A 14,556-nucleotide genomic window follows, 5' to 3' on the forward strand; every position below is an offset into this window, starting at 1 on the left:
AATAAAAAAATAAATAAATAAAATCATCAACAATGAACTTGGCATTTCACTTATTAAATGCATCTAATAAAGATAAAACTCTGGGTACCTTTTTTAAAATTGAAATATAATTGACATATAAGCTCTGGGTATCTTTAATAGAAAATCCATAGTTCTATTAAAGGGTTGAGAAATTAGCTACAGCAATATGTTTTTTTCATGTCTAAGCCCATCTCCCCTGAAAAAGTAGTTCTTTCAGCAATGACAACCTTGCCTTATTCTCAGAAAAGTAGGAACCAGATACACATTTGGCTCCTACTTAGCCCAAACCTACATATAGATACACCACCTTTCCTTTTATAGTGGTTGCTTAACAGTCAGAAGACATCAGTGTAGGCTGTGAAGTTCAGTTAGATAAAGACTCAACCAACTCTAGGTATATACTACTGTTCACTGTGTAAATGTCAGGAAGATTTAAAAGGTTATCAGGGAATACCAGTGAAGGAAGGAAGGAGTCACCAACAACAGTATGTCAAACCTAACATTCAAAATAAAGATCTATTTCATAATAGAAGCTGTCTGACCAAAGCTTAAATTGTAAAATATGGACAAAGAGGCACATTATATACTTATAAATTCTCAATAGCTGGTGAAGCATAGAAATACCATCCTTATCTACAGATAACAAAACAAAATTTGGCAGCCCAAGTTTCATACTAAGAATAGGGACTTACTTAGATTTTTCTACTCCAATTTTCTATTTTACCACAGGTGCTCAAGAAAGTACTCCCCACAGCCTCCCTCTTCATCACTTATACCCTTCAGTAGCACTCTGGTTCCAGCCTTTACACCAAATCATCTCTTGTAGCCCTCCAGGTGCAAGGGGTCTAAACTTTCTCTACCAGCACATAATTAAGAGAAGGCTGTGACATCTATACCAGAAGCTTACCAATTACAGTATGGGATTTCCATAATCTAGACCAGGTAATATGCTACCAAAAAGAGGAGTTGAGAAGGTATAAAAAGCAAAATTTTCCCTTCTTGGTCTCAGCTTCTCCCATAAACCTATACAATCTGTACTATTCCCATGAAATTCCTATTTAATGAATACAAAAATGTGATGTCTACTAAGCTCTCAAAACGTGTTTCTTTCCTTCCACTTCCCCTTCTACTGCCTAGCAAGAGCTCAGATAACGCACTACAAATGAAGAGGCTATCTTATAGGAGTTGGGTAAAGTAAAGGGTCTTAGCCAATGAGATCCCCTAATCCACTGATCTTGAAACCTGCGACGTTTAAGTTCTGCCCAGCCAGTATTCTGCTTACAAACCTTTCTAAATCTAGGCATTCGTATGGTAATAAGATTAAAATCTGGACTTTTTACAAAATAGCAAAAGGGTACATTTCTTTTTTCTTTTTTTTAAGTTTATTTATTTATTTAGACAGAGAGAGTGCAAGCAGGGATGGGGCAGAGAGAGGGGGAAAGAGAATCCCAAGCAGGCTTTGTGCTGTCAGCACAGAGTCCAATGTGGGGCTCCAACTCACGAACTGTGAGATCATGACCTGAGCCAAAACCAAACGTCAGATACCCAACCAACTGAGCCACCCAGGCACCCCCAAAGGGTGCATTTCTAGTGTACTCTAGTGCGGATTAACCTACACCTTAAAACTTTTCAGGGGGATGGGGGAAGGTGAATTCCAAACAGCCAAAGATATCTTCTCCAAGAAAGATCCCAGCATCTATCTTTGCTAGGCTGTGCTAAGAAAAATGCAAATATTGAGACCAAGAGTTGGCTGATTTGTTTTTGTTCTTAAAAAATAGGAAAATGTCAGATACCCAGGGATCTATTAAACCTGTTCTCAACAATATCAACAAAGACAAGAGAATTAAAGTCCCCAGTAATGCTGACTGCTTTAACATCTTTTGTTGGAGCTTCTCTAGGTATATCTCAGGAATGTTAATGAACTAGTTCTTTGGTTCCTCCAATCCACAGAAACAAAGTTAACTTCAAAGGCTCAGAGAGGAATGAACAGCCTGGTAGAGTTGCACCTCTACCCTAAATCTAATGCACCTCTACCCTAAATCTACCCTAAGCCCTAAGAGGGCATGGAAGGAGATGTAAATAAAAATATCTACTATAAATTTCAGAAAAATTACCAAGAACAGTATACAAAGGTAAAGGTGGCAGTGAGATAACTTAGATATAAAAACTTAAGCCAACAAATTAAAAAGAATACCATCCAAAAAGAAATTTAATACCTAAGTTGCTTATGTCCCTTTGAATTTCTTGATTAAAATTTTAGAGACATAAATGACAAAGACATTTAATAGCTTGATACTACAATCTATATACCTGAAGATATACTTGACATAATCAGCAAAATCACTTCAGTTTGAAAAATACTTAGCATCTTTCTTGAACATACAGAATAAAAATCATGTTAAATAATACCTGCTACTAAGCATACTGTCATTTCCTATAACCCTACCAAAAATAACCATTAATATCTAACATATTCTACGAGCTTTTTTCCACCTAATAATAAAGCCCAGGCTTCCATGCTACCCGTCCTCCCTCCCTCCCCCCGGCAATCTTTAACCCCCTCCACAGTACCCAAGCACTGGTGCTATCAACACAGAGCATACATACAACGCACACCTAGATAGGCAGGTTGTGGGGGAAGGGCAGAGGCTGGCAAAATGCTAATTATTCCTTGCCTCTCTTTAGATTTCCCACTTCGATGACTGGTCTGGTGCCATAGGGATAGAAAGCTTTATCTCAAACTTGGATTTACAAGACAAGGAAATAGAGAAAAGACTTGTGCCAACTATTACTACTCAAAGTTTAATCACAATCTGAATGAAAGCTTCCTTTAAACACAATACTTCATTCACTTCTTAAAATCCAGTTAGGAACTTCTCCCATCCCAACCTTTTTACCTTAAGAAGCCAATTCTCAATTCTCAATAGCCCAAATGCCCTTGTTATGCAAAGTTAATGGCTCTACATATTTAAGAGGCAGATTATCTGAACCACAGGACACGGAAAAGTCACTCAACTGACTCTCCCATATACAAAAGCGATGAATTGACTACCTTTTACCTTCTTTCAAAAGGGTTTTTTTTTTTTTTTAACCTCAGGGTTCCATATCAAATATTCAAGCATTTCCATAGCCTCATTCAAAACTAAACAATTACACTTGAATCCTTTTTTCCAAATATAGCTAGAACTTTATTGGAGTTCAACATAGTTTCATATGGGAAGGATGAAATCCCTCACAAAAACATACTTCTGGGGAAAGAACTCTGCATCTGATAAAAATCAGGTTTTATTTTGTACTAAAAATGTGGCTAAAGTTGTTAAAGATCCATAACATACATATGCATTAATACCCAATTAATACAACACGCACAAATTCAGTATAATCTGAAGCCTCCTAAAATGAAATATATCCATGAAGTACAATAGAATCATTTCGCATACGCTTAGCAGAGGATAACTGTTATAATTGATATATGACACCAAGCTTTCTAAAACATAGATATTTTTGCACCCCCCCCCCCCACACACATATGCTGAAAACAAACAAAAAACCCCAATGGCCTAATTTTGGAATAAAAGAGTTAAAACATGTGAAGAATCCCTGGCTCGCTCTTGTACATGGTATAAATGGATACCAATTCACTAGGACCCAGAACAAATTAATGAATCACTCCTTCAAACTCTCACAATTCCTCATTTTCATGCTGATGTTAAAAAAAGTCAGATAATTCTTTTTTTACTACAATTGGTAAGTGAGATTTGGGGACTAACTCTGGGTTTGTATTTTCCATTTTACCTACTTTGGTAGAAAAGTAGGAGCTGGTGTCATCAATATTACCTAGTTTCACCTTTCAAACTATGAGGTGTTTCTGATTCCTTTAATAACTCCTGGATTTTGTTTTACCAGCAACATCGGAATCTGAAATTTGTTTGGAAGTTCTGATATGCTAGTAATCTAAAAAACACATGTTGACAAGCAACTTTGTTTCAAGTCTAAATAAATAGTATTAAGATGCTACAGTAGTCACTAATTCTGAAAAGATGCCCCAAGGAGTCTAGCTGTAGAAAGAAAAACACTGGAGCCTGATACTTAAGTGCTTCTGGATTGAGCAAGAAGATGTGCCAGATGTCATTTGAAGGCGCCATCAGTTTGCAGTTTTAAAAATGTGATGGTAACTTTCAGATAGCCACATCATCAGTCTTCCCACCCCCCACCTCAACCTGCAACTAACAGCATAGAAATACATCTGTCTGCATCAGAAACAATTTATATTTAATTCTTCCATACAATCCGAATCTATTAAGCTAAACCAGAATCAACACAAGATGATGTCAAATTATGATCCCATATAACATTGCTTAGAATAGTCAGTCACTGATGGAATCAAGCATTATACTTTGCTCATCCCAAGGAGGGAAGAACCCCACAAATGCAAAGTGGATGGGCAAAAACTTGAAACAGCAGAAGGATCACTAACCCCCAACATGATGTTACCATTTTCAACTCTGCAGATAACCTAGCAGTTACTGTAATAATGACTCAGACCCACCACAGTTAGTGCTACCAACACCTAGGAAAAAGGTAGTCAAAAGATTATGGTTTCTACTACTGAAACTCCAAGCTCACCATCAATATTTTAAATGTAAAAGCATTTCACAAATAACAGATTTTCCCAGCAGTTAAGCATGGGCCAGAATGTTGTGAATTTCAAATGAACAGCAACAGTTTTAACTATTGTAAAGAATGAACTCCAAAGGGCATAAAACCTTTCAGATCTTAAGGGACGAGGGCAGGCAGAATGAGGGATGTTAGTATATATGAACTTCCACAGTTATCTGTAAGTTCAGCTAAGTCCACTTACAATCATGCTACAGCAAACTCTTCTTAATACAAAGATCAATAATGACATGTCTGTGTACAATTAAACACTGATTTTTATTTTTTAAAAACAGTCTTTCACGGTTACATAAATCAATCACTTGTTACCAGGCTATTACTTAATAGAGCAAGCACACAGTTACTAACACTACACCTTTCTTCTGAACAATATTTACAAAGATAATTAGTCCAGTGTCAGACACTTATGGTGGTAGGGAGGCAGTTAAAATGCTTTTTCTCTTGAAGGAGTAGGTTAGTTAAAAAGTAAGCAAATGACAAACTAGCAAATCCTTCCCTCCCACATTTTTCAGCTCTGTAAGAAAATAGAGATGTTCAGCTTTTAATTTTGTCACACTACAATCACATATATAGCATACTGGCTACACCTGGGAGCTTTGGAGTGCCCCACTCCCTGCCCTTGGGAAAGCTAGTAAACATACTAAGCCTCAGTTTCCCCATCCATAAAACAGAGATAATAGTATTTAACTCATAAGGTCCTTCCAAGGACTAAATTGAATTAGATAATCCATGCAAAGAGCTGAGATTCGTGCCAGGCAGACAGTAAGTATTCAACAAATATTAACAATTACTGCAATTACAAGTGATCACATTCTAGAAGTCAATATAGTCGGTTTCAATCTCTATAAAAACAGCATTAAAGATCAACAACCCACCCAGCCCACAATCATTCACATACTCAATAGTTCCTTTGTATAATTTAAGTGAGCAACATGGAGAATAACATTGATGAGAAAGGACTAAACTTTCTTTCACTACTAAATACATGACCTACTCAGCCTGGTCTTAAAGTCAAAAGAACACTTTTTCTATGTTTTGCTCCTACCTTCCCCGAAGAGGTCAAAAGGACTCTTTACAAATCCTCACCTGCCAGGTCCTTTCTTTGCTCCCACATCCCTAAGAAACATCTATACTCTTTTCGGTTTTCTGAACTGCAGGGGCCTCATCTCCCTTTTAAAACCCTGATAGGCTAGCTCAACATAGTTAAGAAATACTCCAACCCCTGACACTCAGCACCTAGTCTTGCACAACACTCAGAAGTCACCTCCTCTGAGAAATTTCCCCACCCCCAGACAAAATTAAGTCCCCTAGTTTCTCAAAGCATTTTGGGTATACATATGCCTTAGCACCCACCTTATAATTAACTAATTATGTCTCTCTCGATAGACTGAATTGAGGGCAAGAGAAGCGTTGTGGCCAAAGGTTCAGCTCTAGCACTATGCGCAGTGTTTGGCACATATCAGGTGCTCAAGAAATGCAACATGTGAATTTAACCAGAATCTTTCCTTTCAGAGTCCCATCTCTTGCTAGATGCCCCATTACAAAACCTGAACATAAGGCTGCTTTCAGTATACCAGGCTAACACGATGGACTGCTGATTACAACATCAGAAAACATACTCATCAGCTTCTCCCATTGGAGAGGTTCCCGGAACCCAAACTCAATTGAGCAGGATTATGTACCATCAGAATCAGTGGGAATTCCCAGCACACTACAGAGGGTACTTTTCTCCTTCAATAAGATTGTTGAAAAGCCCTCAGGGTGAGCTTTTTATTGGGGGAACTCTTCATTAAGTGAAGTGGAAATACTCAAAGATAAATAAATGCCTCGATTTGGCTGAAAAGGGGTCAAAATCATAAAGTTCTGGGAAAAGCAAGCTAGCTCTTGATTCCTGAAAAACAGAGACCTCCAAAAAAGAACAGGAAGCCGGGGAGGGTGCTGGTCACTCTTTGTTTCAATAAATAAAATCTCTTTTTCTTCCCTACAGCCCAAAAGAAAAGGCCAATACACCAAGTCCAGATGAGATGCTCAACAATCTTTCCTCCTGACAAGTACACTAAACTGAGGTTCTTTAAAAAATAAAAAAGGAAGAAAGAAAAAAGGGGGGGGGGGAAGTGCTGCCTTAGGAACCTCAGCCACAATGAAAAGTTCTAGTAATACTTTAATTAAAAAAAAAAAATCTATCTCCCTGGGTCCAACATTTACATTGGACGGCCCACACACTTGCAAACTTTCTGAAGGGAGGGACTACTACCTTCGCAAAGAACACAACTTGGGAAAAACAATCTCAAAATATGAAGAACTCCACAAAGGGCAGCTTTAGTTTTAGAACCATAATTCCCATCACAAACAACTTACACCATCACCACCCCCAACCACCACCAAATTCAACAGTTGCCGGAGGATATCTTTCATTCTGGAAACAGAAAAGGAAACAAACAAGCAGCAGAAAGGGAATAACCCCCAAAATAAAGTTCTCTTTGGAAAAAAATTGTAACAATTCAGTCTCCCACCCTTCCCTCTCTGGTGAAGTCTATGATTTATACGGCTTTGCTCTGCAGAAAGCTCTTTCTGGGCAGCTTAAGGAAAGAGCCGAGGGAGGGAGAGAAAGAGACACAGGCACAGAAAGGAGAGGAGAGAGAAAAAGAAAATGGCGCAGAGACTAAGTCCCGACTGTCGACAAGGCGACTTTCCCGGGAGGAATCCGGGCCGGGAAAGGCTGCCCGAAGCCCGGCGGAGGGCGACGCCGGGTCTCCGTTGCCCCCTCTTGGGAGGGCCGTGATCTGGGGGTGCTGGGGTCCCCGGAAAGGGGGTCCAGAGGCGGCCCGATGGGAACAATGGGGCCGGTGAGCGAGGAGCCGGGACTTAGTCTCTGGGACGCCATGTCTGTCCTCTGCCCGGCTCCAGCGGGGCGCGGGGTAGGCGGCCGGCGGCGGGAGGACCTGGGGTCGGGGCGGGGGGCACACTCACCATTCAATCGGAAATCCGCTTCAATCTGGAGAAAGAAAAGGGGGAAGATGAACAAAACAGGCACATTTAACCCCGCGGGCGGCGAGCGCACGGAGCCGGGGGCCTAGCCCACCCTGCGCCCCAGGGAGGAAGGGACCCCCGGGAACGGCCTTTAAGGGGCAGCCATTCCCACCCCCGCCACCCCAATATGTAACTTGGCGGCTTTCGTCCTAGGCCTAGCGAGCCCACCTCCGCCGGCCGGCCGGCCGCCCCTGGCCTGGGGCTCCGGCCTGTCAAAGCGGCCGGGCCGGGGCCTGCGCTGGGGGTCGCAGAGAGCCGGGGTGGGGCCGGGGCGCCCAGAGGACCGTGCCGAACTGTACCTGGGAATCGTTGTGGAGATGGTCCCCGCTCATGTCGGCCGGAGCGGTGAGAGCGGCGGGCGGCGAGTGGCGCCGAGGAGACGCAGACGGTCGAGACCGGCCTATGCGGGCGGACGGGAGCTCCCGGAGGCTCCCGAAGGCGCGGGTAAGCGGCGGCGGCTGCGGGCCTGAGACTCCCGGAACCGCTAAGGCGGCGACAGCGGCGGCGACGCTGACTGACTGCCGGGCGGGCGGCAAGAGCGGACCCCAGCAGTTGTGTAACAGCCTAAGTTCGCATTTCGGCTCACTGCGCCTGCGCGGCCGCTTTTAAACGAGACGTCGCGACGTCAGAGACTCGCGGAAGGAGGCCGAGGGTTGGGGGCCCGCCCCCTCGCGCTTCCAAAGGCGGACCAGGCTTTGCATCGCAAGCCCCGCCTCCTGGCCCTTGCGCGCCGCTGTGATTTGCATAAGGAGTCGACTCCTCCCAGGGCCGCCCACCCTAAGCAACCTTCCTTTCGTTTCCCCGCGCCTTTTCTCGGAACGCCGTACTCCTCTGCGAGGCAGTGCGCAGGCGCATCCCAGACACCGCCCCCGGACCGTGGCCGGCAGCGCGGCCACGTGGTGGGCCTTTAAAGGCCGCGGCGGGACCGCGCCAGTTCCCGGCCGAGTTGCTGTCCTCGTGCTCCTTTTCGTAGCAGCGAATATCCTGGTGGCCTGGGCTCTAGCCCTTACACCAACTCTTCTTTGCTCGCTAGCCGGGCGCCGAGGCAGCCAGGAGACAGGAGCTCCCGCCCTAGCCTTTGTCCATGCCTTTCAACCTTCTGAATTATTTCACACTATTATTAATTTTAATTTTTTAACAAACCAAAGGTCTGGTGCAGCTCCAGTTTCCAAACGAGTGCATGTAGTCCTGGGTCACAAGGGCCCTAATTTATTTCGTTAATTCAACAGACATTTATTGAGCGTCTACTGTGAGTCAGGAATTGTGCTGAAAAGGGGTGGTGGTGCAGGGGGCCAAAGGGAATGGGACCTCAGGGTTAACCCGACCTGGCTCTGTCCATCGTTGCATCCCTAGCACACTATAGGGCAGAAGTGAGATGCACAGGATAAAGAACTGCCATTTAGGGACCACCTACTATGTTCTCTGCTCTGAATCCAACACGACAGCTCTGTGGGGCTATTTTATCAAACTGTGTCAGAGATAAGTGACCTACAACCTTCTACCTGACATCTACATTTTGGATAACCTCACAAGCTTCTCCAGGGCCGAACTCAACATCTTCCTCCACCCAGCTAGAAAAGCTCCATCCTGGACAACTTCCTCCTTCCCTTCTCATTAGTCCAACCGGTTGCTTCTCTTCAACCCATCTACCTCTTCTGCCCACACATCTGTCGAAGTCTGCACTATCTCTTGCTTGCATTATCACAATACACTCCTAACAAGGGTCTCAGCCTCCATTCTGGCCCTCTCACAAGCTGATAGCCAACAGGAGCCAAAGTGAACTTTTCAACAGGCGGGTCTACCTTACCCCTTTCCCACAATACTTCCCATCACTCTTGGCATAAAGCTCAAATTTCCTAAAGTAGCTCCCAGGGTGCCACATAGCCTGCTTAATTCAAGTGTGACCTCTGTGAATTTTGCCATATCTACTTACCACTTCCACTATTTTACTTACTATTTTAATTGATCCCCTTCTTTACATAGCTTCCTCCTAAATAATAATATCTATGAAATAATAATGTCTATGAAGTCATTTACAAATAAATACAAAAAGTGTCCATCCATGGACCACTGAAATATCTCTATCACATCTAGTGGTAAACACTTTGGGATTAATTCTTGTGAATGCTCCAAAGCTCAACATTAATATCACTTTTTCAAAGTGATCCCCTTCCCCCACATTCTCTCACTCCCTCTTTCCTCACTGGGATCAAGTGCCCTTCATAGAGTGTCTTTTCCTTTGTAACACTTATCACAATTGTTATTAAGTTGCTAAGGGGGGCAATAAGTGATTTTATGTCTGTCTCCCCTATTGAACCCAAGGTCTGTCTTTGTTGAAACTTGATCCCCAGCACCTAGCAACAGATCCTACCAAAGAGGCATACAATAAATGAATGAAAGCAGGGTAATACAGTGGTTAGGAGTGCACACATGGAAGTCAAACCAATCTAGGTGTGAGTTCTGCTCTGCTGTTAATTAGCTGTGTAACCTCAGACAAGTTGCTTAAGTTCTCTGAGCCCTAGTTTCCTCATCTGGACAATGACAATAATGGTAGAATTTTATTAGACTATAAAAAAAAAGTTTCTTGAGAACAGACAGCTAGTAAGTACTGAATTTTGGATTTAAACTCCGATAGGCCTGACTCCAAAGCTATGCTCTTTCTCTCAGGCAAACTGCCAGAACGAGTTTCGCCTTGCTAATGGTGTCTTTCAATAGACTTCCCATCTCAGAATCAATCCTAGACCACCAAGTGAGACATTTCAATACTATCTGTTTGCTGCAGGTAGGCCAAGGTAATTCAAAGACCGCCTTAAGGAATAACAGAGTCTCTTACTACTACTCTACTGCCAACCCCCAAAGCCAAAGGAGAATCTGCATTTGATTTCCAGGTCCCTCCAAAGAAGATCTGGGTAGGCATAAAAACAGATCACAGACTCCAAAATTGCACAGTAAGCATGGTCCCAGGCACAAACCTGCAGGTGTGCAGGCATTTTGTCACATAGCCACCCTGACTCTTGACACCTTAAATCAGTGTCTCTGCAATGTGGTCCATCCACCCCTAGTACTTGAGAAGATTATAGATAAGCATGGACAAACACTTTTACTGTAATTGTTAAGGATGTATTTCCATATGTATGGGGGGAAAATATTTAACCACCACATCAAATCCATGATTTTAAGGATATAACTGTTTTCGATCAGGCTTTTAAAAAGTTGGTTGATTGGGGAGCCTGGGTGGCTCAGTCAGTTGGGCATCTGACCTTGGCTCAGGTCATGATCTTGCAGTTCAGGAGTTTGAACCCCGCGTTGGGCTCTGTGCTGACAGGTTAGGGCCTGGAGCCTGTTCCAGTTTCTGTGTCTCCCTTTCTGCCCTCCCCGACTCATGCTCTCGCTCTCAAAAATAAATAAACATGCAAAAAAAAATTGTACCTCTAAAAAGTTGGTCAGTTGATTTAGATAAAAATATCAAATAAGGGGCACCTGGGTGGCTCAGTTGGTTAAGTGTCTGACTCTTGATTTTGGCTCAGGTCGTGATCTCATGGATCATGTGATCAAGCCCCGCAACAGTCTCTGCATTCACAACACAGAGCCTGCTTGGGATTCTCTTTCCCTCTGTCTTTGACCCTCCCCCACTCACATGTGTTTGCGTTCTCTCTCTCTCTCTCTCTCTCTGTCTCTCAAAAATAAATAAACTTTAAAAATACAAATATCAAATAATAACAAGAGGGAACATATAAGACAAACTCCAGTGAGGTCATAGGCAAATAAATGTGGCTTGGGAAACACTGCTTTAAATCAAGGCCCATGGACCATCCCACTCCCTATAAAAATAACTAGCAGATGACAGCTGATGTTATGGGCCTGTTTCCAAAGTATGCACTGTGAAAGGTGGACGATTTATAGATATCCCAGTAAAAGAAGGGCTGCATACACGTTGTTATGATTTAAAGTGAAACAGGTCTTTTCTCACAGGACTTCTCAGATTTATCAATATTCTAATACATACGCAAATCTTAAATAGAGGGAAATGAAATGCAGTATCTCCAAAATGTATGTAAGCCCAGAAACATTTTTTTCCACACTGCCTTTTGAGACTGGGCTCTTTGGAATGATCAGACCTTAGGCCACCTGATCTAGGTTGTCACCCAAGATCCAGCCTGTACTTATTTGCTTCTCAGTCTCTTGGGATTCTTCTTATCACCTTGGCCCAACTCTTGGCTTCCAGAACTGAACACCTATGAGGTTGTCTTGAACAACCTCTACTTTTCAGGGACCTGTTCTTCTGCACAATGTACACATGTATACAACAAATATGCTGCTGTCCTTCTGGCTGCGGTTGTTTGACCCAGGCTGACTCAAGATGAGTCACTCAGATCGACTTCCTTGAGACTTTGGAACTGGGAAGGAGAGAGTGGTCTCTCTTCTTGTGGATGGATCTATAGGATGTACACTGGGGAGTTGCCCTGGTGGTATTTTCTGCCAAGAGGGCCCAAAAAAGCTGGGAAAGGGGGAGAGAAGGAGGAGGGGAAGAGAAGGCCCTGAATTCCATCAGCCCTTATTTCACTCCTGTTCCTGTACCTTTGAATAAATTCCCCCCTTTTGTTCAATTGAGCTCCAATGGGTCACTTAAGACCAAGAGTTCTGAATAGTCCTCAGTCCTAATCTACGTTTGACTCCTGGGCACTCTCAAACCCTCTGTCACCCTTTGAACCTGGCTCTGGACCCCTCGTGTTATGGCACCTGGATACACCTGCCAGCATTTTGACCATGGATGCTGACACAGTCTCGACTCTGCCAATTCTTGGGCAGCGGTATCTTCTGGAAGTCCCCCCTGCCTGTGGCACCTTGTCTAAGGACCCGCTGCCCTGTTGAGATTTGGACACCCTCAGAAAAGAGTCTACTTGACACACAGGAAGGAGACTCAGACTAGCAACCCCAGTAACAACCAGAAACACCCTTTTGCCTACTGGTAACAAACATCTCAGCAAAGGTTGAAATTTGTGGAATAAAAAGAAAAGAACTAACAGGAAAACTGGCAACTCTTGAGTCATGGAAGGATAGGATAGCGACAAGGATGGAGGAGCCTGGTTATGTGTCTCAGGGCAAGGAGGAGTGTTCACTTTCACATGCCTCCTTTATCTTACTGCCAGAAGGCATCCATTCTGTAATGAGGACATTTGTGCATTCAACCAATGGTCACTGAGGAATGAAGGAGGGCTATGTGGTAGATAGGAACTAGTTATTCCTTGGGAATATAGATATTAATAAGACCTAATCCTCATTTTGGAGGAATTCCTAATCTGACAACGAGACAGACATTCCCCAACTGTTACCATTAGGTACAAGGAATAACAGAGAAGAGGGGGCCAGCCACCAGTTGCTATGGGAATGCTGGAGGTGGGGGAAGCACATCCAACTCACCAGTGGTTGTAGTAGGGGCAATGTTGGGAAAGGCTTCCAGATGAATGCCATTCTTGAAAGATGAGGAGGGTCTGGCCTGTGGAAAAAAGGGAGGGCATTGCAGCAAGAAGAGCATTTTATGAAGAGGTGGAGAGTCACAGGCATGAGAGTAGGTTTGGTCAGAATGAAGCAAAGGGTACATGTGAAATACACCAGAGAAGGAGGCTGGGAGGGTGGGGAGGCCTCTCCCATGACCGTGGCACTACTTCAGGGTGAGAAATGACAGGGTTTGGAGCAGGGGTGAGAACAACCATGCGCAGCAGAGTGGGGACAGTGTGGCAGAGCTGACCCGGGAGATAGGCAAATTCATCAGTGGGCCCGTGGAAACACTTGCAAGTGCTTCCGAAGTGTCATCAACCATGGCAGGTCACATGGAATCAGGGTGAAGGTTCAGACTGTTAAAAGAGGGCAACCCACGGGGAAGTTGTGAAAGTGCTCTCTCTCTCTCTGACACTCCCTCTCACAGTGTATGCCTGCTGGGGACATCTTGGGGCTGCTCAGGTCCAGCTGCCTCCAACTCAAGAACAGAAGGTAGGGGGAGGCAAAGAGGCAGAAACCCGGGGCCCCAGGACATTCTGGAAAATTCTGGGAGCGAGAGACACCCCAGGCTGACTCAGCATGACTCTCTAAGAAAATGGAACAAAAGCAGCAGCCTCCCTTAACAACCAGCAGGTGACAGCTTAACCCAAATCAGGTTTTGACAAGATCTACCTCCCTGTGCTCCCTAGCAAGTCCTCCAAATACTCAGTCCCAATGCCAACACTGCCACCCCCCCGCCCCCGCCGCCAGAGTCTGGCTCACTCCATCATTTTCTCTCCCCCTCACACAGCAACTTTTCCACTTCTTCTCCTCTCCCATTCCCCCCCACCCCAACTACCACCTTGTTAAAGACAACGTGTTACATCAATTGGCAAGTTACTTGCTCTGCTAAGTGCTTCACTTACATTATCTCAGTTCTTAGGTCGCTGTTCCCCTCACCTGGGTTGACATGTTTGGAAAGGCTAGTCCACATTTGCTGCCTTGTCTGTCTTATTTCCCATCCTTCAAACACTGCTGATCTGGCTTCCATTTTAATCAGAGACTTCCTAGTTTCCAAATAATTTAGCCATATTCTCCTCTACCTTCTTGTAGCACTCAGTGATGTGGATGGGCACATTCTCTGGGCCCATTCCATTTGGCTCCAATGACCGTGAATTCTCTTGATTTCCCTCCTACCTCTGCAAATGCCATTTTCCTGCCTCCTCCTCATCTCCCAGCACATTGTAAGCATCCCCAAGGCTTCTGCCATCAACCTCTCTTCTCTCTCTACACCCTTCTCCTGGAAGCTTTATGGATTCTATATTGACTTCTGTAGAGAGCCTCTCAGAT

General features: G+C 44.1%; 1 protein-coding gene across 1 annotated transcript in view; it reads right to left on the reverse strand.

Annotated features, from left to right (window-relative positions):
* Positions 1-8,318, reverse strand: part of TOP1 (DNA topoisomerase I) — a 94,840-nt gene extending 86,522 nt beyond the window's left edge. Inside the window, exons 1-2 of the mRNA XM_027070092.2 lie at positions 8,028-8,318; positions 7,669-7,693 (exon numbers count right to left, since the gene is read on the reverse strand). Coding sequence (XP_026925893.1) covers positions 7,669-7,693; positions 8,028-8,060 — 58 coding nt within the window. The 5' untranslated portion in view covers positions 8,061-8,318. The remainder of the gene's footprint in view (positions 1-7,668; positions 7,694-8,027) is intronic.
* Positions 8,319-14,556: the final 6,238 nt, after the last annotated feature.

This window comes from Acinonyx jubatus, chromosome A3 (genome assembly GCF_027475565.1).
Source record: "Acinonyx jubatus isolate Ajub_Pintada_27869175 chromosome A3, VMU_Ajub_asm_v1.0, whole genome shotgun sequence".
Classification (NCBI taxonomy): Eukaryota; Metazoa; Chordata; class Mammalia; order Carnivora; family Felidae; genus Acinonyx; species Acinonyx jubatus.